The sequence below is a fragment of the Pezoporus flaviventris genome, unplaced genomic scaffold, assembly GCF_033815535.1.
Source record: "Pezoporus flaviventris isolate CSIRO_AGI_PZ_B2104156 unplaced genomic scaffold, CSIRO_AGI_Pfla_v1 ptg000066l, whole genome shotgun sequence".
Lineage (NCBI taxonomy): Eukaryota > Metazoa > Chordata > Aves > Psittaciformes > Psittacidae > Pezoporus > Pezoporus flaviventris.
In genome coordinates, this window is record NW_026892614.1 from 20025338 (window position 1) to 20051786 (window position 26449).

A 26449-nucleotide genomic window follows, 5' to 3' on the forward strand; every position below is an offset into this window, starting at 1 on the left:
GAACTTCTGCAGTTTGTGTAATATGTCCATATAAAACATTCAAGGTACAAACAAAATAAGCAAAAATCCTGCTAATGCTAGTATTTCTTTATTTTCTATTTTTTTTTCCCCTCCAGAGGTTAATTTAAAAATCCCAGCCCATGGTGGCTATATCAGCATAACCCACCAGCTGAGAATACTTTTAAAGACAATTTTGCCATTGGTGACTTTATTGATACTTCATATGACAGCTGGGTGAAAATAAACAGAAAGTAAAAGCAACATATGATACCCAACATGGTCATAGGAGAGCTGGCTGTAATGGGTTTTGCAAGTGACGGGTTGTTGGTTTGGTTTTAATTATGCATTTTCTGGCTTGCTGGCAACTCTTGCTGAAGCTGGTTTTGGCGGTTGAGTAGTGTGTGGTTGTAAGGAAAGCATTAGTAGCAGCTTAAATAGGCTTTCACATGCACACAGGGTTTCCAGTGGGAATGGTTTGCAATGGAGTGATTTCCTAGTAGCCACCCTTGGGGTGTCAGGTTTCCTACGGGCGAGCAAAGGCTCATGTGAAAACAATCAGCCTGCGCCAAGTCTGCCCTCGTGAGCAGCAGTGGGTGCGTGTCGCCTTTGTGGAGCACCGGTTGCTTTTACAGCTCCAAAACCTGTTCAGTGACTAAACGGCTGCCTTCCCTTTCCAGGGGAAGGAAGAGGGGTGAATGTGGGTTCTTGGTCCGGGGTTTCTGCAGCCTTAGGGGTGATGGTGGTGGTTTTCCAGCAGGGAGGCCTCCAGGAAGGGGGAGTGTGCTTGGCTTCAGAGCAGCACCAGGGCTGCTGGAAGGGAGGATGCTGATTACAATAATAAACAAATGCTGGGGATAGATTACTGCACGGCTGTCAGAGCAGACAGCGCCAAAGGAGATCCCCAGCAAATGCTTTAGAGGTTGCAGCAGGACCCTTTGCTGGAGATTTTTTTATGTCCTACCTAAAGGAAGGAAGTGACTAGGTTTTGTTTAATAGGCCTTGGCTGTTCTGTGGTGCAGCATCCTGTGGGTGAAGTGAAGCAGGCTGGAGATGGCTTGGTTACTGTCATAGCAACACCAGCCCAGCTGCAAGGGAGGCAGGGAAGGGAGAGGTGGGCTCCTGTCTGATCACACTGATGCGTTTCCTAGGCTGAAGTGTGCCTCATCCCATTTCGACTTCTCTGAAAAGCTGGCTTTTGGTGCCTTCTATAAACAGAAGTTTCATTGGGGATTTTTCTTCTTTTCTTTTCTTTTTTTTTTTTTTACCTTTTTATTATTATTTTTTATTTTTTAACTTGGAATGGAGCAACATGGAAGGACTTGCTCTTCCTCCCCACCATCTGCATCCATCATATACCGGCGGATTACAGCTTCTCTTGCTTGGGGTTGTTGAGATCAAACTTTGAGCCTAGGGCCTGCAAGAAACCATTGCCAAGGTGAGCTGGAGGCAGTGCTGGCTGGGTGCGGAGACAACGAAGTCCCCGCAGTGCCATGGGGCCAGGTTAACTGCAAGGAGCATCACCCAGCATCAGCAGCTCTAGCCCAGGCACCCAGCCCATGGGAAGGAGTGGGGACAGTGAGGATGTGACAATGGTGCTGCGTGAACTGCCCCCAGGGAAACACAGCCCAGGAGAGGGGCACGTGCAAGAGCTCTTGAAGGGTTTTGTGACAGTATAGGTGGGAAAAAAAGAGGAACCTTTGGAAAGCTATAGACCTGGCTTGGAGTACGTACCAGGAAAATGTAGGCTTCGAGGGACGCTTAATGATGATTGGCCTGAACTTCAGCTTACGTGAGTTGCTGACAAAATTGGAAAAGGTATGATAAGCACAGTTTCATATACTCATGCCTTTGAAACTGGTTACGCTTTTGAAAACTGCAAAATAAAAAGGGTAGGTTGATGTTGAGATTTCTGTGTTGCTGTTAAGGTCCTCATGTGACCCCTGTTTGACTGTCTCTCAAATATGGAAGTCTAATGTTGCTTCTCTTCCCCATTTCAGGCCCTACAAGATTACTTTTAGAGCATGTGCTCTGATTGTGGTCATGTTCTCTTTTATTTTTTAAAGGAAATGAAAGGAAAGTTTGGACTTTGCCAAGTTAAGGGTGTTAGGGGACTTCCAGGATGTCTGTGACCTTACTTCACTGTTGACAGAAAGGAAGTGCTCCACAGTTTTGTGTTAGATTCAGTTGAATGTCAGCTAAAATGTGAGAACTTCTTATGGCTTTTATAAGTAGAATTACTTCCAATGAACGCCCCACTTTTCCCAAAGTTTCATCTGCTGTTCTTCAAGCTAGTTACGCTTTCTCTTACCAGGACATTTGGTAGCAGTAATGTTGAGAGGCAGGAGGCTTGGCTTTGCAATGATTGCACTAATTAGTGAGACACATAAGAATATTCAAAACCAGAATGTTTTCATCTGCTTGTCAGAAGTTCCAGTGAAACCTGGATCTGTATGTTTGTAACCAGCCTTAGCTTGGCTTTGCATACTGTTTTTTCTTTTTTTCTTTAACATTTCTCCATATAAGCTTCCTGTGCCCTGCAAGACCAGTCTGTAACAAAATATATAGTTGTTTATTTACACATTAATATAAAAACCATAAATACTCTGCTCTCAAAGCAAGAGAGCAGATTGTAAAGCCTGATTCTGTGCTATTCTTTCCTAAAGCTCTAAACTTAAGTATGTTCTTTTTTTTAAAAACATACAAATAAGCACTGGTGTCCAGAACAGTAATATAATGGGTATTTACTGTCTCAGAAAATAAAATTAAGCTACTTTTTTTTTTTGATTTGTATAATTTTGGTTAATTTCAGAATCATCATTCTGGGTTGTCAGAAGACTGCTGTAAGCTGGTTTGGATTTGTTGGGGTTTTTTTGAACTCTTGTATTTATACTTTCCTACGATAGCAAACTGGAGTTAATGAGACAGATACTGTTCAGTATCCCACTAGCATGACTCTTCCAAAAGTAGCAGCAAAAGCAGTTACGACACGATTTCTTCACTGTGTCAATTACTTGCTCCTCTCTTGCTCCCAGTCTGACAGCTGGGCTTCACTGTTTGCTTGTAATTGCTGCTGGTGGCCTGTAAAGATTAGGACACATGCTGGACACTTTGAAATGCTTCATGACATGGTTAAGACAGAAGTTTTGAAACCAGTGTTTCTAATGTCTTTTGAACCATTCAGGCTTTGGCATTTGCAAATTCCAGCACTCCCCCTGTGATTTCGAATATTCCGGTGTCTTATTTTGTCTCAAAGGAATTGATCTTAGCAATTCTCACCAAACCAAAACTGACAGGTCTCTGAGCTCTGCTGTGTAGCTTGACGTTTACTGTGTCATTTTGTTACCTACTGTGCTGAAATTTGTAAGGTGAAGTGGGTGCTTTGGTGCTGGAGAAGAAAGCTAATGTTTTAGTTGGTGAACTCTGACCAGAGATTCTAATCTGTGCTTATTTAGCAAGGTTGGGTTTTGTTTGGTTTTGGGGTTTGTTGTTTTGGTTCTGGTTTTGTTTTTTTCTTTGTAGGGTATGAGGGTGGTCGAGCAGGTTCCCCTCCTCCTCCCCTGCTTCCTCCCTCTTACTATTCCCTACACTCCCATCCTGTTCCTCCTTGAGGAGTTTGCTGCCAGGAGAAACAGTGTTGTGACTGATGCTGGCTTCCAAGCTACTTTCAACTTTCTGGATTTGTTACTATATGTTCTAAGGAGAGAATTACAAGTGCTGTTGCTGTGGTCGTAATGCAGAAGCCAGATGGCATTTGCAGAAACTTGCACGGCACTCCCTTCCTATGCAAGAGCAGAACTGCATTACACTGGTGTGGGCAGGGCCACTTTGGCTTTGTTCAGTTGCATTTCTGTGACTGTTGGAGTTAGTATTGACAGATTTATGATGCTCATCAGATTTTGAGTCAATGCTGTTCGATGGAGCCACAGGGGTTGTTGAAAGCAGGCTAGCATTCTCAGCCTTTCTAAGTGCGCCATCATTCTTGTGTTGAAAGGAATCCTTCCCCACACACCGTTTGTTGGCTGTTAAGGTGCTACCCATGAGGTTTAAGTGCACATCAAGACAGCTTTTTGGAAACTTGAAGTGTCAATGCAAAGCTTTTGGTAGTACAAGCATTTGAAAATTAGATTTGAGAAATACCCCAAAGTGCTTGTTCCCAAAAAAAAGGTGGGTTTTTTTTTTCTTCCTAGAATAAGAGAGCTTAAGTAAGTAATTAAATTTCTAATATATCTAAAGCCAATTGCTGTTTTGAATTGCTTTGATCTTATGCTATAGTCTCAGTGGCTATAGTGATACCCAGTATGGTCTGTATATAATGCTTTAGAGAGGTTTTAAGTCTATCTTTATACACTCTCTGGACACTGATGGATTTATGATAATGGCAATTCTGCCCAAGGGTTTTGCATGAATGTGAATTCATTATAAACTGATTGCTTAACAGCAATTGCCACTGCAAGCCTCTGAAAGAGCATATTGGGATGAGCCTTTCTAAAGTTGTGACTGTCCTCTGACACTAGAAGAGAGACTGTCTGGATGAGATGGGTACCTGGATTCTTCAGAGACTTTTTTAAACTGTCTCTTTTTGCAACAAGATCCCTCTCTCCCAGCTACCCTCGTCGTTTGTAAAGAAGGGAGCAATAAAAGTCCCATTTCCCTTTCACAATGGCCACTTTCATATGCCTGTATCATGCCTTAATTTTTATTCCCTCCTTAAGAGTCATCAAAAAGTAAAAAGCTCAGAGTGAAGCGGGGACTAAAGGGAACATCTGACACAGCAGTGTTCCCAATGGCAGTTGGCAGCAAAAGGTAAAATGTATCTGGTTCAGTATAGACTAAACAATATGCTATTTAAAAAAAAAAAAAATCCATTCCCTTGCTGCGAAACCTCAAAGAATGATGTTCTGGCTGATGTCGATGGCAAACAGTTATGTTCTTTGGTTGGCACTGAGCTTTTCTGTTCCAGCTGTTTCAGCTGGAAGAGTTTTCTGCAGTTCCTTTGATGAGCAGTCATCACCTTTATTCCTGACCTCTAAAAGAGATGAGTGCAGCATTTCTGTAACTATGTCTTTGCTGACTTGACCATTGTCAGTGAAGGCAGTGAGCAGTCATTTTTTGTGGGACTTGCAGTTCCCTGCATCAAGTCTGCTGTCCAGTCAAAGGCGTGATTTGTGTTGGGTGAAGTAATACAAAACTTTCTTGGCAAAATAGCCTGTGGGTAACCTTTCCTGGGGGAAATGCAGGTTTTCAAGCAATTTTTCATTCATGAGTAGTCAACCTCAACCCTACTCTTAATTCCTTTTAAGCTCCTCATGTGGCTCAAAAGCCACAGAAGTTTGCATATTCTGTGGCTTGTACCTTGGGATTAAAATTACACAGCAGTCTGTGTGCCAACAAAAAACACTTCTAGTCCTGTAGCACAGCATCAGCACTGGACCTGTGGGTCCATTTCTTGCAAGCCATGTGTTGTTTGTGTGCCATAACTTGCCATCCCTGCTTTGTGGTTAAATGTTTATTTAAAAAAAAATGTGAAATTCTGCTTCCTAAAACATATAAATAGTTAAAAATTGGGGTAGAATACTGAATTTGGCTGTATGTAGTGAGTAAAAAATACATTGGAGTAAAACATTGGTAAGTCCTGAATGTAACTGTTTTACAAACCCCATAAAGTTATATTTGGTATAGCATGCTATTGACCTTTTTCATAAGAAACTAAGTTGAGTTTTGTGTCATACCATATATAGTAAAAACTTGATTGAGGGATCCTGACAATAGAATCTATAGTTACAGGAACATCTGCTTATTTACTTTACAGAATAAAATAACATCGCTGTTTTAGAGCTTTGTATCATAAAGCTCAGGTACTCGAGGGTTCTTAATGGTGAGAATGGAATGCAGTAACATTCTGCATGCTATAAAATGCGTCATTTCTTCTACTTTAATTTTGGCGTGGAGATGGGGATTTTCATCCACCAGTTTTTACCTTCAGTGGAAGGGTTCAGACCCTTTAAAGGGCCCTGTTTTGATGGCAATGTATCAATATAAACAAATATAAATATATTTGTTTATATATATATAACCAATATAAACAAATAAAATCTGAAGACAATTGTGTGAAAGTAAATATGCTAACAACTTAGGAGGTTGCAAAGTGAATTAGAGGCCCTCTGGAGCCTTCATTTGGAAAAAAAGGCACTAGAATGCCCGTAGTCATGGGAATGCTGTTGGTTTGGGGTTTTGTGGGGGTTTTTGTTTTATATGTTTGGGAAGGTGTGCTTTATTTATGTGGTTTTCTTTTGTTTTGGTTCTTGGGTTTTGGTTTTTTTAATTTATTTTAAAAGGGGTTTCTTTTTGCCTTTATAAAGGATTAATAGTTTTCAAATGACAATTATTTTTGCCTTTGTAACTGTTCAAATATCCTGGCAGTCTGTAAGAAGGAAAAATAAACAAAAGAAGTTTGATGGCTTTTTGACCTTGGAATTGGAATCAGAATGCTTGGTTCTGTTCAAATCTTTGTCATATATTTTCTTTTACCCTGGGCAAGTCACTGTAGTTTGCCTTTGGGCTTATCCAGTAGCAACTCCGACTGCAGTCTGCTCCATCTTAGAGTCCTTTTCAGAATTGCTATCTATAGCGTTACTTAGTGTCACATACCATATTTATACATTCTTTAAAGACAATTGTCATTGTATGGTAATTTAATATTTTATTAAATTGGAATTAAAGCAAGAGATAGGCTTCTTATTATAGAGACAAGCCTTAAAATCAGTCTGGCTTGGGTGAAGTAGATACGTACATGTCAGTCTAGTTATTTCTTCTCCCTTCTGTCTTTCAAAACTTTGAAACTTGCACATCAATTTATATGTAGGACGATTATTTTCCTCAAAGAAGTGCTTTCTTCTAATTTAGGATCGTAAGCCTGCAAGCACTTGGGCATGTAAACAAATCTGTTGACCTCATTCCAATGTATTTTCAATCCAGTTTAAAAGATATCTGCACATAAATATTTGCAAAACTAGCAAAATATGGCATCTATATAGTAATACCTCCAAAAATTAAGTTGATAAAGCTATGTAACTATAGTTCAAGAATTATGAATTTCTTCTGGTGAGAAGTCCTTCTCTGTTTCCCATGTATTTCCTTAGGTTTCTTTATAGTTTGGATCACACACACGCAGACACACACACACCTTTTTCCTTTGCTTTGTTTTCCATGCACAAGGAGAGCACTCTGGCCCAGTTCCCCTTTGCACTGGACTAAGAACGAGTGCATTTCATGGTGGTATCCACCCCTCTTAATGTGGCAAAAGCAACAGACTTCCCCCCCTCCCCTGTCTTGTCCTGCATCCTCCTATGTGCTGCCCCTTTGATTCTGGATGTAGAAGTTTCATCTGATTATAAGGAAGTTTTAAAATTGCTTTTTAAGTATTGAAAAATTAAAATTTGATTAACTCTAATGAAAGTTGATTCTAGTTGAGACCTGAGCAGGGACAGTCAACTTCTTTCATTCCTTTTTGCATCATAGAGGATAGTGGAGAAGAATATAGAGAATCAACGACTGAGGAAAAGGCAGGAAACAAAAATAATAGATAATGGTGAACATGGATTTGGATGTGTACAGGATGGATAAAGTTCTTCTTCCCACTTTGAAAAAAGAAATTTTAAGGGAGGTTAACCACAACATATTTACAAATCTCCTAAGAATGGAAAGATTACGATAACACAGCGAGTAAAGGAGATGACTACCAGTTGCTACTTATTACAGCAGTCTTAGGACAAGATGGGAGCCCATCATCCTTGTTAGCCTTTCAACAAAGGACTATACCCAAAAAAAATCTTTGAGATCTTTTATATCGCTGTTAGGAAATAACTAACTTAATGTGTCCATCTGTTGCCATTAACTGTCTTTCACATCCTGCATTCCTTCTGTACTTCTTTCATGTGCACATTGAGGTGGGACATGTTATTTGCATTTCTTTCCCTCTTTCTTTTGAGGACTGCGATGCACTTGCATTCATTAGCTTTAATATCAGTCTTGTTGGTTTATCCATCAGCTGACAGTGCTGTTTGTTTTTTTTTCCCTGGAAAATGGAAATCAGAAAAGAGAAGTTAATTAGCAAAGTTAATTCTTTGAACTGAGCTGTGACAACGTGGCCATCACAGATGGGACTCAAGAATGTGAACAGCAGATTTACTTTGCCTTAATCAATGTAACATGATGAGTGGCAAATGCAAGAATCAAACCCATTTGGAACGAAACATTTTTAAGTGCACATGCTTAAGTGTCCTCTCAAATGTAATCACAGGAAGTTTTGTGAAGGCTCTCAATAGCTTTAGAATGAATACTGTGAGTGTAGAATAGAAGATTAGAGATCAGTTTGTTTTTAACTAAGTTTTCTTTTGAAGCTTTTAAGAGGCTTAGAAATGTAATTGACATGACCAGGCTTTTGTAGCACAGATCAGTTTATGATTAAAATTGTAACTGCTATATGTGGTTGTATTTCCTGCTGTGTGGTTTGAGCTGGTTTTCACTGGGTCTGCTTGTGTGTTGGAGACATAGGAGCTCCAAAAGTCTTCAGATAAGCATCTGATTTCTTGAACTGATGAAGATGCTGTCTTATTTGGGTTTGTTGATCATCAGACACTTATATTTCAGTTTTTCATTTTAAACACTACTGTATCTGTTTCCAGAATTACTATTTTTATCAGGATGGTTTAAAGACAGTAGAAGTGTCTTTTTACCTCTTTTAAAGTAGTAAAACTCACGACAAAGAGTAGGTAGTTGTCCAAAGTCACCTAGTGGCTCAGCTGGAAAGCCAGAGCTTCACTGATGCTGCCTTCCCTCTCCCCACTCCCTCTTCCCTCTTCTGTCTCTCACTCACTCACTTTTCCAGCTGTATCATCACCTTTTTTTTTCTTTCTTCCCTAACTAAAGAAAGCTTTCATGTTGTCTCAAATTCACAGCTACTTTCCCACTGTTTCCAGCTATTGTTTGTAGAATGTGAAACAGCCATTCTGAGATGCATGACTATGCACCTTGAGTATGGGAAGGTACAAGAGCCCTCTCCTTTCCTGCTCCTAGGAACAGATGGAGATTCCTGAGGAGTTGTGTGGAAGAATAAAAACCTTTCAGGGATTTCAGTTATAAAATTTCTTTTGCAAAATAAGTTTATTTACATCTGCATCAAGTTCCTGTCACAATCTTCTTTGATTAATCCTATTAAGACAGCCACTACACCTCCTGACTCTCCACACATTTATATTGCTCTATTAGAGTATACATAGATGTATGGCTGCTAGAAAGCATTGGCGGTGATGCAGGAAGTTTTGTTTGCTCTTAAAGGTAATAATGTACTTGCTTAGATGAAGACACCATCTATAATGTGTCTCTTGAGGCACATGTTAGATCAGGAAATATGTTTAATTTCTAAGGAGAGATCAGTCAGCCAAATTGAAATCACAAGCACTTCTTTTTCTTTTCAGTATTTCATATGAAATTCAGATTATAATACATCTTGCTGGTCTATGTCTCTCAATGTATTACAGGCCATGGTGTGTACAGTATTTTAACTGTAAAAATGGGCTTGTGGCAGCTGTAATCATTTAGCTGCAGTTTAATGAAAGCTTTTTTAGTTAAAAGCTTTCATTGCATATGACCTTAAGCACTTCACAGAGTTTGAATTCCACTAGTCTGTGTAAAGTTTCTGGAATGTTTAATTTCAAACAGGAAAGAAACAACATAGCTAAGGCTGAATCTTTGCAGTTTCTGAGCAGGAAACCATCTCTAGTGCATTTGCAAATGCTGCACTGCGTGAAATGCGTGGGAGAACAGTAGACAAATAGTTACCTTCTGTGCTACAAATACTCGCAGAGAACTCAGTGTTTATAGTTCTAAGTTTCAGTTAAGGATTTCAAACTCTTTTTCTCATGCTAAGAAAGCTAGACCTTTTATAATGATGTTAATAGGGTTGCAGGTTTTTCCCTCTGCATCTCAGTCACCCAAGAAAGTCAGCCTATGTGCTCTGTACTAATGCTTAGGTCTACTAATAAGAATAAGCTCTTCCCTCCTTTATTTAGAGAACTAAGATGTTTGGACTTTTTTCTTTGGTATTTCAGGACATACAAGCTGAGATTGATGCCCACAATGACATCTTTAAAAGCATTGATGGAAACAGGCAGAAGATGGTGAAAGCCTTGGGAAACTCCGAAGAAGCTGCCCTGCTCCAGCACCGCCTTGATGACATGAACCAGCGCTGGAATGACCTGAAGGCAAAGTCAGCTAACATCAGGTAAGTAATGAAAATGTCAAGACATGAATGGTGCACAGTTGCTGTCTTCTAAAAGGCTTGAGAAATATGACCATGGCATTGAAGTAAAATTTCTGTCTTCTTCCATCAAGGACCCCTGAGCACAGATATAAAAGGTTGGTGCACTTGCTCACCATGAAGGCTTAATTACTACTCTTCTCTCCAGAGATGTGCAGTTATAACTTACCAACCTGTACTAATTTTTCCAGAAAGTACGTTGAATCTTTCCTTACTGTAAACAGCTAGCAGTATTGATGTAGTAGTTCTGTGAATCTACAATTACTGTGAGGAGAAATCAGGGAGTTGTTGTTGGTTTTGTTTCTACCACTGAAGTGAATAATTTGAGAGGACTTGCATCTTAAGTGTCTTGATCCATATTGATAGTAATTTTATTCTATTTTTTATTGCTGCTATTCAATTATGACGTGTTTTAAAATGCATATTTGTCAAGGAATTAATTTTATAATTTTTTGACTCTATTAGTGCCAAGCACACTGACTGTCCAAGTGCAGTCATTGTTAAAGTCTTTGCAATGTCATTTTGGAAGTAGATATTACCATATTCATTAATGTGAAAAAAATTCCACATTAAAATTAATTACATAGAAAAGAATTTCTGGAGCTTTGTTCTGCTGGCTTGTTGATTAAATGAAACCGTTCTTTTAATAGGACAGAACAGTGTTAAACATTCATATGAATCTTCCAAAGGGCAGAAAAATAAGTTGAGCTTGGAATGCAGGCACAAGAGTTTGAAAAAGTGAGAAAAGAGAAAAAATGTGACGCTTACTGTCTTCACTTATCCCATCACCAACCTGTGAAACAATGAAGTGAAACAGGTAAATCAGCTCCAGAAGAGCCCACAGGCAAAGCTGGAATCTGAGGAACCAATGCTTGCAGAGACTGGCTGCGCCACACAAGTAGTTAAACACAAGCAGTGTCAAACTTGGGCTGTTATGAACTCTACTCACAAATAAATCATTGTGGAAGAAAGATGAAAACATGCTTATAAGATACTAGTTTAGCACATGTGGAGTTCTAGCAAAAACAATTCAGTTGCTTGGCCTTTCGCGTGGCTGGTAATAATTTGGGAGAAATTGATGGCCAAAAAAAAAAGGCTTTTGAGCCATTTGTCCTGGCTAGCTGTGAGCTCAAAGGCAGTAATACAGACACAATGATTGTGCAGTGAGTACTCAGAAAAGTGGGAGTACTTGGTCTTCTGAGTACAGAGCCATCTTTTCCCTTCTGAATGGACATGACACATGCATCCTATTGGGCAGCATTAATGTTTGCAATGTTTGTGTTATTCTGCTGGTACCTGCAATGCTGCATAGCTACAAGTAGAAGATAGGCAAGGAAGAGAATACTGGAGCAAATATAAGACAAATAAATAAACCTTTCAAATCTCAGTTACCACTTAGAAGAGCATGGCATTTCTGAGTTCATATATTTTAGCCTCTACTTTGATTGGAGTTCACCATTCTAACTCATTCAAGAATGCTGAGAGCCTTCACAGGGAAGTAACAAAGCACAGAGCTGATAGGAAGTCAGTGTGTTGATCTAGCTGCTTGCCTTCAATTTTTGCTTTCTTGGTGTACCTTTTTTCTAAAGATGAATTGGAAGCCAGAACTGTATCAATGAGTCTTGTGAGAATAGTATATAACCATGTTAGGTGCTAGGGACGGTGATTGAAAAACTTTGATTGTTTTGTTATGGGTTTTAGTCTGGGATAGTGCTTCTAAATGAAGGTTTCTCTAAGTTTTTTAAAACACTTTGTTATGTGTACATTCTCATTATGCTGATTTTTAATTGCTGAAAGTACTGCTCTCCTGTAGAGGTAGTAGTTCTTCTTCATCACTTCAGTCCTCCGAGTTGATGGTGCTAAAGTCATTGTGTTGTCTTTACTTCCTTTCTACTGTAAATAAAGGGAGTTACAAACTGGAAAAGCAGCACTCTTGTGACATACTTTTAAATTCTTGGAAACTACTTAAACCTGTACTTGTAGAGACTGTAACACCACCTGAGAGCACTCCTTGAAATTACTTGTAGACTTATTCACGCAGCTTCGTTTTTCTGTCTTTATTGTCTTACTCCCAGGAAGAAAGCAAAGCTGCAAGAACCAAATGTTTAGGAGAGATTCTTTTCTCCTGGGGCAAGAGGTGTGAGGGTGTTAGTGTCTGGGGGAGGGTAGAGATAAAAGTATGGGAGAAACAGAGGAAGATATATTTAGACCACCCACAAGTCTTTTTCATTCCATGTGTTCCCTTTTTGCTTAGCGGGAAAAATGTTACCTCCATAGAAGAAGCAAAAGCTGAGGAGGTCTCCAGCTGTGAAGAGAGCCTCTCAGGGTCAACAGAAGGGAAATTATGTCAGAGCTGCGGGATGATTTTATTCAGCCTGGTTGGAGGGGGGTGCTCTCAGTCTGATCAGCTGGATTGGGAGCATCTGTGTTTTTCAGGCTCATGAAGGATTCCCTTAGGAGTTCTTTTGGATACCAGGTCATTGATGCTGTGTAATGGTGTTGCTCCAACCAGTGTCAAAGCCAGACAATCTTCTATAACTGACCTAAGATTCCTAAGCCACCACCTGACCTGGTGAATCCCTGGAGATTGCCAGTTCTTTTTCACATGAGCATAAACACCTGATGCTTTGTTTTCAGGTTGTGTACCAATTCCAAAACAAAACCCAGAAATCCTGTCTTTGAAAGTACAGAAGCCCAAGAAACATTTCACAACTTCAAAAGGTTTTATTGGCTCTCTTTAGTAATGTCTATATGACAAATGCAAACTTGATACTAAAACTTCACACTGAAATACGACTGGGAGCATATCCTGGTTCCCTTGCAGCATTTGCTTTGAATGAGGTTTACTGAATGCATCTGTGTCCACTCCCCAGGAGAATTGAATGTTTGTGTCTACTCTTCAGCTGCTGCTGCTGCTGCTGCATCTCACTCTTACTTTCAGTATTGCTTTTGATAAGATTAGAAGGGTAGCATTCAGGAAAAATCCAGGCTGATGTGATATGTTTTTCCTTTAACATCTTTCTGACCTTTCAAGAAAGGTTAGTTCACTTTGTCTTCAGAGAATTTTCAAGTCCCTGTTAGTGTAGTCCATTTCCTGTGCACTCCTTACTGCTCTACCCCCACAAGTTTAGCTTGCACTGGACTTTGAAACCATGTGCTAGTAGTATTTTGCTACTGTCATTAATCTGATATGCACATGGGTACTCATTAGTGGTAGGTTACAGCATTTAATCTAGTATCATATGCTGCATCATTCACATAAATATCAAATGAGTGGTTTTTCACTATTAAAATTATTGGACTGTATGTTTAATTAACAGACACTGTTAGATTGTCCTTTAACTAGTTGCAGGAGTTCCTTCTCCCTTAAAAAACTCCATTTTGTATACAAGAATTCTGCTAAATAATTAGAGCAGAAACTTGAAGCCTTAGAGCATGACAGTTTTTAGAGGTGAGATCTGTTGATACTTGCTAGATAAGGTAATAAATTGCGATTAACAGAGATTTCACTATCAAATGTACAGAAAGCTGTAGATCTGAATACTTCAGTTGTGGTTGCTTCTAGAAATTCATAAAGATGGCTTATTTTTAACAGTCTGTGAGTCTAACAGCAAAACTGTAAATTCAAATACAGCCTTCCTTGGCTTGACTGAGAAAAGAAATGATTCTCTTCTGCCTCGTTAATAGGAGTAGAACTCTGTTTTCACTTCCAGAAAGGAGAGCTGTTTCTGAGTACCTAGCACCTGAGCATAACATATACGCAATGCTTTGCAGCTTGGTATTTCTGAAGGCATTTTTGACGGAATGTCAAGCTAGTTGTGAAAAGGAGAAGGTAAACATTGTACATGAACCACCCTGTGCTTTGGGAGCATGTCTCTGTGTGTGGCTGGGGGCTTCAGAGGCCAGCTATAGTGAATGCACCAGCTGTGCCCTCTCTTGCTGTAGAGTTAATACAGTCTATATGGGAAGTTGTTGATTGCCTTGAAAGTAGTTCTGATTGGTGAGTATTAAAGAACTGAGGCCAGGAGAGCTGGGACAGTGCATGTCACTCAGGAGCTGCTGGTCTGCAAACCAAGGCCTGCCAGACACTCTTCCTCAGTATGCATATAACCGCAAATGCAATAGCTCACTTGTAATTCACTGCAGGGCAGGATGCTGGCTTGGATTCAGTGTTGAGAGAAAAGGTATCAGTGAAAGCAATAAGGGATGATAGAAACAGTGATGCATGAAACTGTAGGCAGTAAAACATTGCTTCTAGCAAGTACTTCATTTTTCTTTTTTTTTCATGTCAAGTAGTTACCTGATTGCTTTCCTGAATGAAGTAGAATAGGTTCCTCTTCCTAATGGTAGTTACTTTATCCTTTCCATAAATGTGATCCTATTTTTTTTTTCTTTATATCTCCTCCCCCATGCCCCTTACTGACTGCTTTATTGGTTTGTCTGTCCTACTATCACTGGGAGATCCCAGCGTACCCAAACCTAAGCTTGCTTTGAAATTAACCTCTCAGCACATCGCCCCTTCGATCCAGCTGTTGTCATAGCAGTCCCAAACATGCACTTTGAATGCCCCAATAATACAAGAGAAGCCAGATGATGTGAGTTACAGTGAATCAGAAGGATAAAAAACATGCGAAAAGTAGGAAGGGGAAAAGGTAGGAAACAATAAAAAGTTCGGTTCACTCATCTGTCAGAAGCAGGGCAGGAAGGTAAAGAGCTGGTGTCCTACTACACTGAAAAGGATTTAGCTGTACTCCATCATACGTGTGGAGAAAGAAATTGTTGTTTACTGGTATAAACTAAGAACATGCCACTCTCAGGTGATTCCATAATATAGAATGACTGCAGTAAAAGAGAGGTAGTCAGTCCTTGTCAAAGATTTCCCTGCACCAGTGTAGGCACTGCAGGGAGAAGCAATTAAGTCAAGGTATATTTTTAAATTATGGAAGAAGGTGGTGTGGAATCCAGAGTTTTTGCCAGTTAAACAGAAAGGCAGATTCACTGTCTTAATTCTCTAGTAATTTGCTATCAACTAAAGATGATGTATTAAATAATTTCTGTCACTGATATGTTCAGCAACAGTTTACTGTTGATCACTGCTGGGAGAACTTACTGCTTTTGCTGCTGGAGAGTCAAGGTCCTGGCACAAAAGAGTTCAGTTTTGTGGTGCTTTAGCTCACAAAATGATGCTTGTACTTTGTGCACTGCAGTGGTGGAGTCACAACAAACCACAGCATTTTTTTATGTTGCCTAAGTGTGTAATTTTCAAGGTTTTAGATAAGATATAGCATAAGGCATATATTTGTCTGTGTTCCCCCATTTTTCCTCTGCTTATTTGATTTGCTGCGCAAAATATTATGAAGTAGAGGGTTTTTTAAAGTGCAAAGTTGCTTTGCAGTTAAAGACTTAAAACATTCATGCCTTAATAATGGAGTAGTTTTACTTATTTATTGTATTGCTGTGCTGGTTTTGCCATTCAGAGCTTTAAAGATTCTCTTACATTGTTTCACAGGGCTCACTTGGAGGCCAGTGCAGAAAAGTGGAACAGATTGCTGACATCCCTGGAAGAGTTGATCAAATGGCTGAATGCAAAGGATGAAGAACTGAAAAAGCAAATGCCCATTGGAGGGGATGTTCCAACCTTACAGCAACAGTATGACCACTGCAAGGTAAGTTGCTTAAGCTTCGTAAATAGGCTACTGTGAATAACAGAATGAAGCAAATTCGAGAACAGAAGAAATGATAAACACTTCCTAGTTACTAATTTCTGGAAAAAAACTCTAGGTCTCCACCCCTTTACTTCCCCACCTTGCCCACTAGAACACAACTGAGATATTCTATAAAATTTCATCTGTGAGTTTTCTGATACATATGTTCAGTCCAAATACACCATTTTAATTTTTTCTTTTCTTTTTGATTCCTGATGTTTTGGGGTATTGTTAATGAAGTTAAGGAAGGTTTATAAAAGCAAAAACTGAACAAGAACTTTGAAAGCAGTTGGGTGTAAGTTCAGTAAAATTATGGGCTTTCTACATGTTAATGTATTGACCAATTGACCAGTAATAGTAACTCCCCCATACTCATGCAGATTTATACTGCAAAGATGGCTCAAAACTAGTTTTGAGAGCTAAAACTGACCTGTGCCTTGTATTGTTGTATCTATAACACACTGTTCCAGCTCTCTGATTTTGCTAGTTCTGTTCCAGTTTTGTGCATATAAGGTATGAATGCCTAAGTATTTTTTAACAATAACAAAATCTGTTGCATCAACAACATATCTTCGTTCATGTAGAATGTACAGTCTCTGTCACCAGCTATGATCAGTCATCATAAAAAAGTTAATCATAAAAGTTAGGACATATTTACCATTGGATAAATACGTTCCAGTATGGCTGGTTCCATCTTATCATTGTATTTTTTCTTCTGTACGGTGTGAACAAGGAAAGAGAACAAATGCAGCTTTTATATAGCAAATTTCATTACATCCCTTTCACCAACACAACAGTGATGTCTTTTCTGCTGTGGTGTTTAGTGAGGGCAAAAGCTGAGTTTAGGAAAACACTTAAGAGTACTGAAATACTCACTTAGAATACTGCGAGGAACTACAGGAAATGTAGCCTGACGTGAACAGTGCTTTTGAGACTTAACTCCAAAACATAAGAGGTAAAGGAACTCTGCATACATTCCTCCTTAATTTAGTCTTTTAAAATAAAGTTATTAGCATAAACTAGGATCTTTATTTCTTGAGAGTTCATCTCTTCCTGTTAAATCATCCACTTAAATCATCATGCTCTGTTTTCAGGCACATCTGCTGTGAATGTGTCGTAATGCTCAAATGATGGATTGTTAGTGCCAAAGAGCAATAAAAAGCTGAAACAGATCCAGATATGTTTTGAAGGAGGTCAGTGGGAAGTGATAGATCTCTACATGTCATTTTCTAAGGGCTTGCCTGTGTTTCATGCTAGATTACAGTATGTGCATGATAATAACAAATAATAATGACAATGCCTCACATTTGACAATCTCAAAAAAATTTATAAAAATGCGGTTTTGTAACTTATTACAAAGTATAAAATTTTAGAAGCGATAATGCTGAATGGCTGATTTGTGAACTGCAGCAGAGTTGAAGGCACTTCTGGGTTGTTTAGTCCTTGCCCTTATATTTAAAGAATAACGCTATTTTAGACTCTACTAAGTGCATTCAGGAGCTTTTAGATAGTCTTCTTCTGTTTTCCAGAAAAGCAATATTCTTGCAGTGTCACTGTGAGTATTGGATATATTTGTCTGAGCCCAGTATTTAATAGTAGCTAAATCAATGGTCTGCAACAGGACAAAGTTAAAGCAATCCTGTGCATCACTTTGGGTATTTTGTGCACCTGTGCAAGCAAGAGCACAATATTCAATTGTGGGTATTTCTTAGATGATGACTAGTTTATTTTCTAGCAGTTATTTTGGTCCGAACCAAAAGTAAGACAAATGGTAAGACTTTCCCATATACCACGTGATGATACTGTGTCATAACAAATGTGAATTATTAGCATGTTGCATTTCACGTTGTGTTAAACTGTTGATTATTAGTCATCGCTAGAGGAGGTGAGCTGGACCACAGCTGTCTGTTGCTTTGATTCTCCACGGCAGCACTTCATTGCTGTTTTGATACGCGGATTGACTCCGCAACTCATTAGAGTTGTAAAGTAGATATGCTTTATTCAGTGCTGAGGCGCATGGGGGTTTCTCCTCCAAAAGCATGCGCACCCTCCTTTGCCACTCAATTAGTTTATATTACATATAATGATTACCTAAACATGAGATTGCTTCCCGCCTAACACATATGCAAAACCTATTCCCGTCTAGTATTATAATTAGTTTTCTGGCATTTGTCCCATTGGTGTGCCTGCGTAGTGCCTCCTGGTGGTGGTCGTTAGGGGGTCGGGAGGATGAAGGCCTGTAGTTCCTCTTCCTCACCGTGAGTAAGCTCTTGCTTTCACGCAGACTCAATGGGGTTTCGGCTCCTGTCCAAACCTCAGGTTCAGTACAAGCCGGTTTTATGTATCTTAAAGCAGAAACTTGTCAAGTTTGTAAATTTTGTTACTCTGGCTATCTTTTCTTCCTTTTCTTTCTAAAGATACTATTTGAACAAGACTGTCTTAAATATTAAGCTATGAATCTTATCTACTACAATTCTGCCTAGCAGCTGTAACTCCTACAATTCTGCTTCACCATTCTAGCAGCTTTGACTCATATGGTTCTGCTTCACCAAGCACAGCGACTGCTTAAGCAAGCCGGCACAATATTAACCCTTTATTTCCTGGTATCAGTTTCACTGCAGAGAAGCTGTGGATGGCCCATCTATGTAAGTGTTTAAGGCCAGGTTGGACAGCACTTTGAACAACCTGGGCTAGTGGAAGGTGTCCCTGCCCATGGCAGAGGGAGTGGAACTGAATGTTCTTTAAGGTCCTTTCCAACCCAAACTGTTCTGTGATTCTTAGCAGGAGCTATTTATTCCTTGCTGAAGCTGCAGTTTACTAATAAACTGCATCAACCAAAAAGCTGTGTTTTATCAGGTAGAAAGTGAAAACTGGAGGGGGGGGGGGGGGGGGGGAATCCGTAAACAAAACCCCAAACCCATTGGAAGTTCTTCTTCCTTCTTCTGCTTACTCAGCATAGTGAAGTGATTGGTCAGTGTGGTTAGGATGTTGCATAAAGATGTGCCCTTGGTTGAGGAACACAAGTTTTATGTCTGTGATTTATTTTTTTTTTTAAATTATTTTCAAAACCTTATGCCAAGTCTGCCTTTTCAGTAGATTCTTTATAAAATAAGTTTGTGATTCCACACTGTCAGTCACTCTCTGCCTTGTGGGGTATCATTGGCTAGTGTCACTTGCTTTGCATTTAATGTGCTCTTTTAAAAATATCCTGTGTTAAGCTGAAAATTGTCAGTGCAGATCCAAGGTACAACGGTATCAGAGAAATACTGCAGAGAGATGACTTGATTTCTTACTCTCAAGGATGCTCCCTTTATTTTACCTCTCATCACTGGCTGTCCTGGTACTTCTTTAAGTGTTCCTTTGGCCATGCTTCCTCAAATGTTAAACCTTCTAAGCATTTAAACTTATTTGTAAGATTTCCTTTTAATCAAGTGCTTTTCTTATGATCCCACATTGAACTTCTGCACCACCACATCAGCAGGCCTGCCTGAGCAAGGGCTCTGCTTCTCCAGGGTGCTTCTGTTCTCCTCTTTCCTTGAGTTTCACCACCAGGTGTTGCTTTGAATTTGTCCTCATGCAAATTGAGCAGTTCAGTGCCTCACTTCAACTTGTCTTCTCTGTGATCCTTTTGCTCTTATTTCAATTCAGTACCTCACTTCGTCTCATCTGCTCTGTGATCCTTTTCCTGTTATTTCCAGCTTGCTTACCTGATCTTGTCTTTGCTGGTACTTCAAAATGTAAAGTGGTGAAATAGCAGCTCAGCTCTGTGAGATGTGCGCTCATGATAGTCTTATCTCCTGCCCTTTATTTTTCTGAGTCCCCAATCCTTCTTGCGTTAGCATTGGTTTTGCCTCTAACAATTCAACAATAATTCTTATTAACCTACGTTTTCCCCACCTTTGGATACATGAAATAACTTGTTTATGTCAGCTTAATGATGCTAATCCTGTTGGTCTTCTCCTGTTAGTATCTCACCTGCTCAGTGCTGGCTTCAGCTGTGTTAGATAAGTACAGTATTACGTGACAATTTGGGTTAGCTCACATCGTTTATGTGCCACTGAGGTCTGTTTGGGCAGGAGGAAGTAAATGGTTTGCAGTTTGATTTTTAAACTTGTTTTAGCTTTAAGTACCAATCATTCTCTTACACTTTAAAAGCAAACATTACCCACAGCAGTGTTAGTCACCTGAATCATGGCTACAGATTTAAATTATGTTTCCCCCATTAACAGAAATCCTTATGAATGTAGTAAATACTTCTGAATTTTGGACTAATTTTTGTGTTCTTCAGCCAAACTTCCATCAAGTGGTAGCAGTTCATAGTCTTATCACATCCTAATTGCTATGCACAGTCAAGAAATGAGCACATCCTGTCTGGGTGTTGAGTTGTACTCTGTGTCTTGCGGGGGAAGGGCAAGAGGAAGCTTAAGTAAGGGAGCATGAATTTCCTATTTTAATTATTCTCAAAATTTCTTTGCCTTTGAGAATGGGTTGTGGTGGCAGCTCAAGAACACTGGAAAGTTCATAAATGCTTCAGGATGCTGAGAGGAAATTTAAAAGTACCCGAGTTAAAAAAACATTGGCATGAAATGTACCTATCACTTAAGGCTATGTTCACAATCCTGAAGTGTAGAAAACTTGTCTGCAAAGGTACTGACACAGGGAATACCTTACAGAGAAAAAATATGAAGGCAGCTGCATTTTCAGTTTTTCCGTAATCACAGTTTCTCATCTTTGCCTCTTCTTACCAACTCAGGTTTTTCCTTTCATTCTGTTCTTTCCCAGTCTTCCTTATAAGTACTCATTTAGGATTTTAAAGTCTGTGATGCAAAATTTTATCGGCTGCATTAACCATGAAAAAGACCCCAAACAAACAAAAAACCAAACCCAAATGAAAAAAGAACTCCACCTCCCAAAAAAACAAACCCCTAGAAGACAACCTTTATGCAGATATTTTATTCTGCCAAAAAGGAAAAGCTATAAAAGTAACATGAAAAATCAGGGGGTTGGTTTTGTGTGTATAGAAATACCTAGAGTCACGCCTCTGCGCAAGAGGAGGAAATTCAAATGCTGACACATTGTTCTCCAGAGATGTACTGAGAGCTTTGTATCTCACTTCTGCTGGAAGAGTTCCTAACTGTAGCTTTTAGAAAGTGTGCTTTTACTAAAATACAAAGACTGCCTAAATTATATAAATCACTGTGGTTTAGCTTTCAGGGAGAGAACAGGACGTTTCAAATTAATCAGAAATGGGTACCTACTCACATAAATCCTGTTGGCATTTGTCTGCACAAATGAACAAATGTCTAGCTAATGCTAAATAATGCATGTATCTTGGATCACAGAGATGCTTAACTTAGCTTCTTTTGAGTTTGGAATGAATTGGCCAAGGACCTGTGAATGTTTGATTAGTGATTTTATATCTATGGATAGTTCATTAATATTTGCAGATACTCTTCAGACTTCCAGGGAATGCTGTCTATGTATTTTGTATTTTAGGCTTGGTTTGTTAAAGTAATCAAATGCTGAAAGTCTCAAGTATTTATTTGTTTTACTTAGCTATTGTCACTTTATCAAAAGTGTTAGCATAGCCAACTGGAAATTGCTTTCTGCTTGTTGTTATCCCTTCAGGGTGCCTGCAATTCCATTGTTTTCTTTTCCAGCAGGAAAAGCCTGTGAACAAAAAACATTTTTCTAGCCTTAACTTTCTCTGTACACTTTTGGTGGGCCTGCCTGACTTCAGGCAATGGGTTTATTCTTAAATTAATTCCTACTTAATTATTCTAGATTTGTTTTTCTTGGGTATTTTCTATATTCAAATCTGCTTCCATGTTAGGATTTATTAACTATTAGAATCACAATATGAGTATTATAGTATCAGTGCTGCCCTAGTCTGTGTTCTTAATTACAGTCTAGAAAGGGCTTTATTAATTTCATCATCTCATAATTAATTTCTCATCGCATAAGACATGAAGCATGTGTAGAGATGGTCAACTGTTGCTGAAACATTAATTTTGACTGAGATGCGAACTGTGAGGGGGTGAGAACAGAAAATTAAAGAGTCTGCAGTTGGAAGAGGAGGAATAATACAGCCTTTTGCTTAGAGGAAGAGCTGCAACTTGATCTGATAGACAAGGGTGTTTGAAGCAGGAGCTTGAACGATCTGTACCACACTGCTGTGAAGTGCCTCTTCAAAGTAAGGATGTTTTCAAAGTCTGTATGCTCTGTCATGAGGGGGAATAGTCTCCCCACTAGTAAATCAGCATTACTGAACAGTTTGAGAGCTCCTTAAGTAAACTTGTAGTGGATAGGACTTTTTAAGCACTCCTGAAGTTTTAAGGGCTCTCCATATTTGAGAATCCTGAATGTTGATTATTGGTGAAAAAGAGAGATTGCACTGTACAAAAAAAAATTGTACTGTACAAGGACAGTACAATTCATTAAGCTTTAGCAGAGACTCTTTGAAGTGCATTTAGGAGAAAGAGGTGGAAATTGTGGGTGGGAATATATTGTTACAGGAAAGGAGGAGTGCCGTTAATCCCTAAGTTAAATGAGACTTCTCAAGGGGACCTGTCTGAGTTAAAGCGCTTGCTTGAGGATTTACTTAAACTGATTTGTATTACATGAATGATTCAGGTGTGTACGACTCTGCTCTCCTGGGCTATTTCTCCAAAAGAAAGATGTGTAAGCAAAAGCATGGTGCAAAGAATGAAGTGTTAAATTAGGATGTCAGTGCAGTGCATTTTTTACTTTGACAAAAAATGTTGCTTTTGCCTGTATTGCAGCTTATTCCCAGAAGAGTAGTTGTCTTATGGTAAGTCAGGAAAGTTGCAATAGCTCAGTACTTAAAATAATAAAAAATCTGAATAATGAAAGAGCTCTGTCACTAAGCAGAATAAAGCAGGTTGTTTTACTGTTGAAAAAATGATAAGCAGTTTTTAAGTACTGTATATATCTATTTCTGTGGATTGCCTTTTTAATACTGTAATTTTTATATAGGTATTTATCAGTATGTACATCTTATTTTGTCCATTTTTGAGGATCCAGTGTCTCGTTTGTTTTAGTCAAAGACTCCTATATGAACTTTTAATACCTCACAGGATCTTTTTCAAACCACTGAATAAAGCCTGTGTTTTTCTCAAAGGATAATCGTTATCCTCAAATATTTAAGAGGATGTTCTGACATTGCTGTGGAGGGAAATGTGTGTGACAGAAGTCAGGGTAATGCTGCAGAAACAGCACAGCTAACAGCATTTCTCTCTGTTCCTTAAAAGTCTGCGATGAGTCTAGTGCCACTTTCTCTGATATTGCTTGGCTCACAACCCAAAAGACCACTCAGCTTCCATCATTATTAGTGGTAGCCCACCTACTGCTAATGAAATCTCAGAATACCTTGAGGCACCAGGGTATACCAGACCATCTGTTTCTACTCGTCTGTGTTGAGCTGGATGACCATAACTGACTGTGGCCTGACCTTCAAGGGTGAGCCATGTGGATAGCCAGTGAAGGAGCTGGAGCACAAGCATATTGGTAGCCCATTTTTAATCTCTACCCATCAGACAGCTACTATATTCCCTTAACTATCTCTGCTGTTCATCTCTCTGTGTTCTTCTGACTCCACTGTATCCTTATGAAGGTATAGTGACTGGAATCTGCAGTAGCAATAGTATGGGTATATAGGATGAAGTTCCATCCATGTTTTATACTGTAGTAAAACAATAGCTCCGTGTCTTATACTTTCTGATGATGCTCAACAATTTATTACCTTTTTTTTGTTGTTGTTTTGTTCCAGCTGCATATTGAGCAAATTATTTCAGAGACCTGGCAGTAAAACTCCCAAGGCTTTTTTTTCTAAGCTGTAACTGCCCAGGAAAGTGTTGAGGGTTTTCAGTCTTGTGTATGCTTTTTCAAGATCAGACGGTTTCAATTGTACTAAAAAATGCTGGGTACCACCTGAAACCTAAGGACATCAACAGATACGCTCCCACACAGGGTCACAGAAATGGGTTGGTACAAGGAAATGAGATAGGAGATTTCTCTGAATGCAAATATTTTTTTGTTGAGGTCTGTTTTTCCAAAGGCAGAGAGCTGGGAGGAAAAACCCAGTGGTGCAGCAGCAGTGAATCTGGTTTTCCAAACTGCAGAGGACCACCGGAGAGCTACAAGAATACAGTGGCCATTGCCTTTCCCCCCCACCCCTCCCCCTTTTTTTTTCTGTTTTCCCCCAGAAGCCTTTATAGCCTAAGGTAATGCTGTGAACTATTTGCCCTGCTCATACCTTTCTCATTCTGACACTAGCTGAAGATGCTTTCTGTATAATCACAGAATATTCTTGAGTGTCTGTGATTTCACTGTCATTTGTTTCAATAAATTGGACCAGTAAGAAGAAACATACTTCTATTTAGCAAAACTGCTTACTTGACATTCAGGACATGGAATGGAGCTTGCAGGGAATACTTTGAATCTTTTAAAAAGCTCTTTACATAACTGACACATTTCCATATGTATTTTGTGCAAGTGTTAGAGGGTTTTATCGTCTTTCACTTTGTGTTCTCGAAGGGCAGAGTCCTCTGCATCATTGTTTTGAAGAAAATTAAATGGGAGCGTTATTTTATGATGTTCTTAAATATACAGTAAGAGAGAGGATGCTGCCATTTTAAAATCCTTCTAAAATTTTGTCAGCACTTGCAGATTGGACTGGTGAAGAGTTCATTTTCTGTTAAGGATATCTTCATCTAGATCCTGCTTCTTGCTGCTGCAAGCAGACTCTTTAGGGGAGGAGAATATTTATTCCAGTTAACCCCTCAACTACTGGATCCTCAATCCCTTGTTATTACAGCCAATAATCCACCCTAGGAACATTAGCAATAAATTGGAAGAATTGTGTTACCATGGCAGCTGCCCACTCCTGTTTTCATGCAGATTCTTCAGATTAAAGGCTAGGCTTCAACATGTATGTACAAACTAGGGGAGCGAATGGGATTGTGCTTCTTCTTGTAAGTTTTCCCATTTTTGTTCTGTTGCTTTCTTAGAATCAGAAGACATGAGAGTGGGGTTTTGTTTAATGGGCAAGGTAACCTTGCAGAGGTTGTTTTGGGTGTTTACTCTGAACCTCAGCTGTTAGGTGTTCCTTGCAAGTTACCATACATCTCCATCTTCTCACCTGGGTTTCAGTGGGTTTTTCTCATCTGCAGGGGTTAGTCTGAGGGGCTGGAAAACTGCTATGGAAATGTTACTAGAATTAGTTTTGTTTTCTGAAGTTCTGGTCTTCTACCTTTAGTAGCCAAATGATGTCAAAACCTAAAATGGTGCTTAAAAATTTGGAGCTTTCTTTTTAGGAAAACTGTTAGAGGTTATATTTGTGTTAACACATGCTTCCTGCAAAGTAAGTGCAGTGCTGCGCTCCAGTAAGACTTCATACTGGGTTTAGGGTTCCCACTCCTACACTTTGAAATTCTAGAGGGCCTTATGCACTTATATCAAACCAGTTAGTTGTTCATGGGAAAAGACAACCAGGTTTTTAATTTCAGTCTGATTTGGAACTTGAATCTTCATTTTGTCAGGCCAGTAAAGATGACTCCTTTTCTCGTGTCACTTAAAGTATCATCAGTGATTGTCCATATCAGAAGACTCAGGGTACTCAATAATAAGGTACAGGCACAATTCGTCTCTATAGTGCTGTACCAGATCAGCCTGCAGTATCTGAAGTTGTTCTTCACAGAGCTACTGAGATCACTTTGTTTTAATCAACGGTTTACTGATTCCTGTTGAGTACGATGTAATTAGATAGAAAGTATTTGCTTGTGCAAGGTAAATGTTTCTTGGGTTTGTTTGTTGAGTTGTTTGTTTGTTTTGTGTCTTGGTTTTGAAGTGTTTTTTTTTTAGTGCAGTGTTGTGCTCACCATCACCCATTTATTACTAACATGTTATTTTACATGCATGACTGCTCATCTTATAACTTTCTCCCTTGGAATGTGTGAGGGCATTTAAAAGCATCCTGTACAAAACCAGAGTTTGCTTGAAGGTCCTTTCTATCTTCTTGTTTAACGATGATGTAACATTATGTCAGGGCTGGTAGTGAAGCAACTGTTTTCTGAAGTAATTGCAAGTGCTGTATATTAGCTGGCTGTGAAGTCTTATAACCCACTCTGCCAGATAGAGAATACGTGTGCAGTAATTTCTGTGACATGAGCAGCCTCTTCTGGTTCTGCAGTGAATGAGGATCAGCCTTAACTGTTTTGTGATTGTCAGAGACAAGGTACTGTCGTTGACATGTGATTGTGCTAATGATAGACAGTTGTTGTTTGGGTACCCCTATACCCTGTTTCTCTGCAGGACACATTTCAGGGACATATAGGAAGCTGCATAGTTCTGTTGAACTCCTAACCTAACTCCAACAGCTTCATGGGGGCTGTTGCTTAAAGGTACA

At 39.2% G+C, this 26449-nt stretch overlaps 1 protein-coding gene across 5 annotated transcripts in view; it reads left to right on the forward strand.

Moving 5' to 3' along the window:
• UTRN (utrophin) overlaps positions 1 to 26449 on the forward strand; it is a 369745-nt gene that overhangs the window by 235039 nt on the left and 108257 nt on the right. For all 5 annotated transcript variants that reach the window (XM_061471431.1, XM_061471432.1, XM_061471430.1 and 2 more), the window contains 2 exons: positions 10110 to 10282; positions 15828 to 15984. In XM_061471431.1, the coding sequence (XP_061327415.1) occupies positions 10110 to 10282; positions 15828 to 15984 (330 nt within the window). The remainder of the gene's footprint in view (positions 1 to 10109; positions 10283 to 15827; positions 15985 to 26449) is intronic.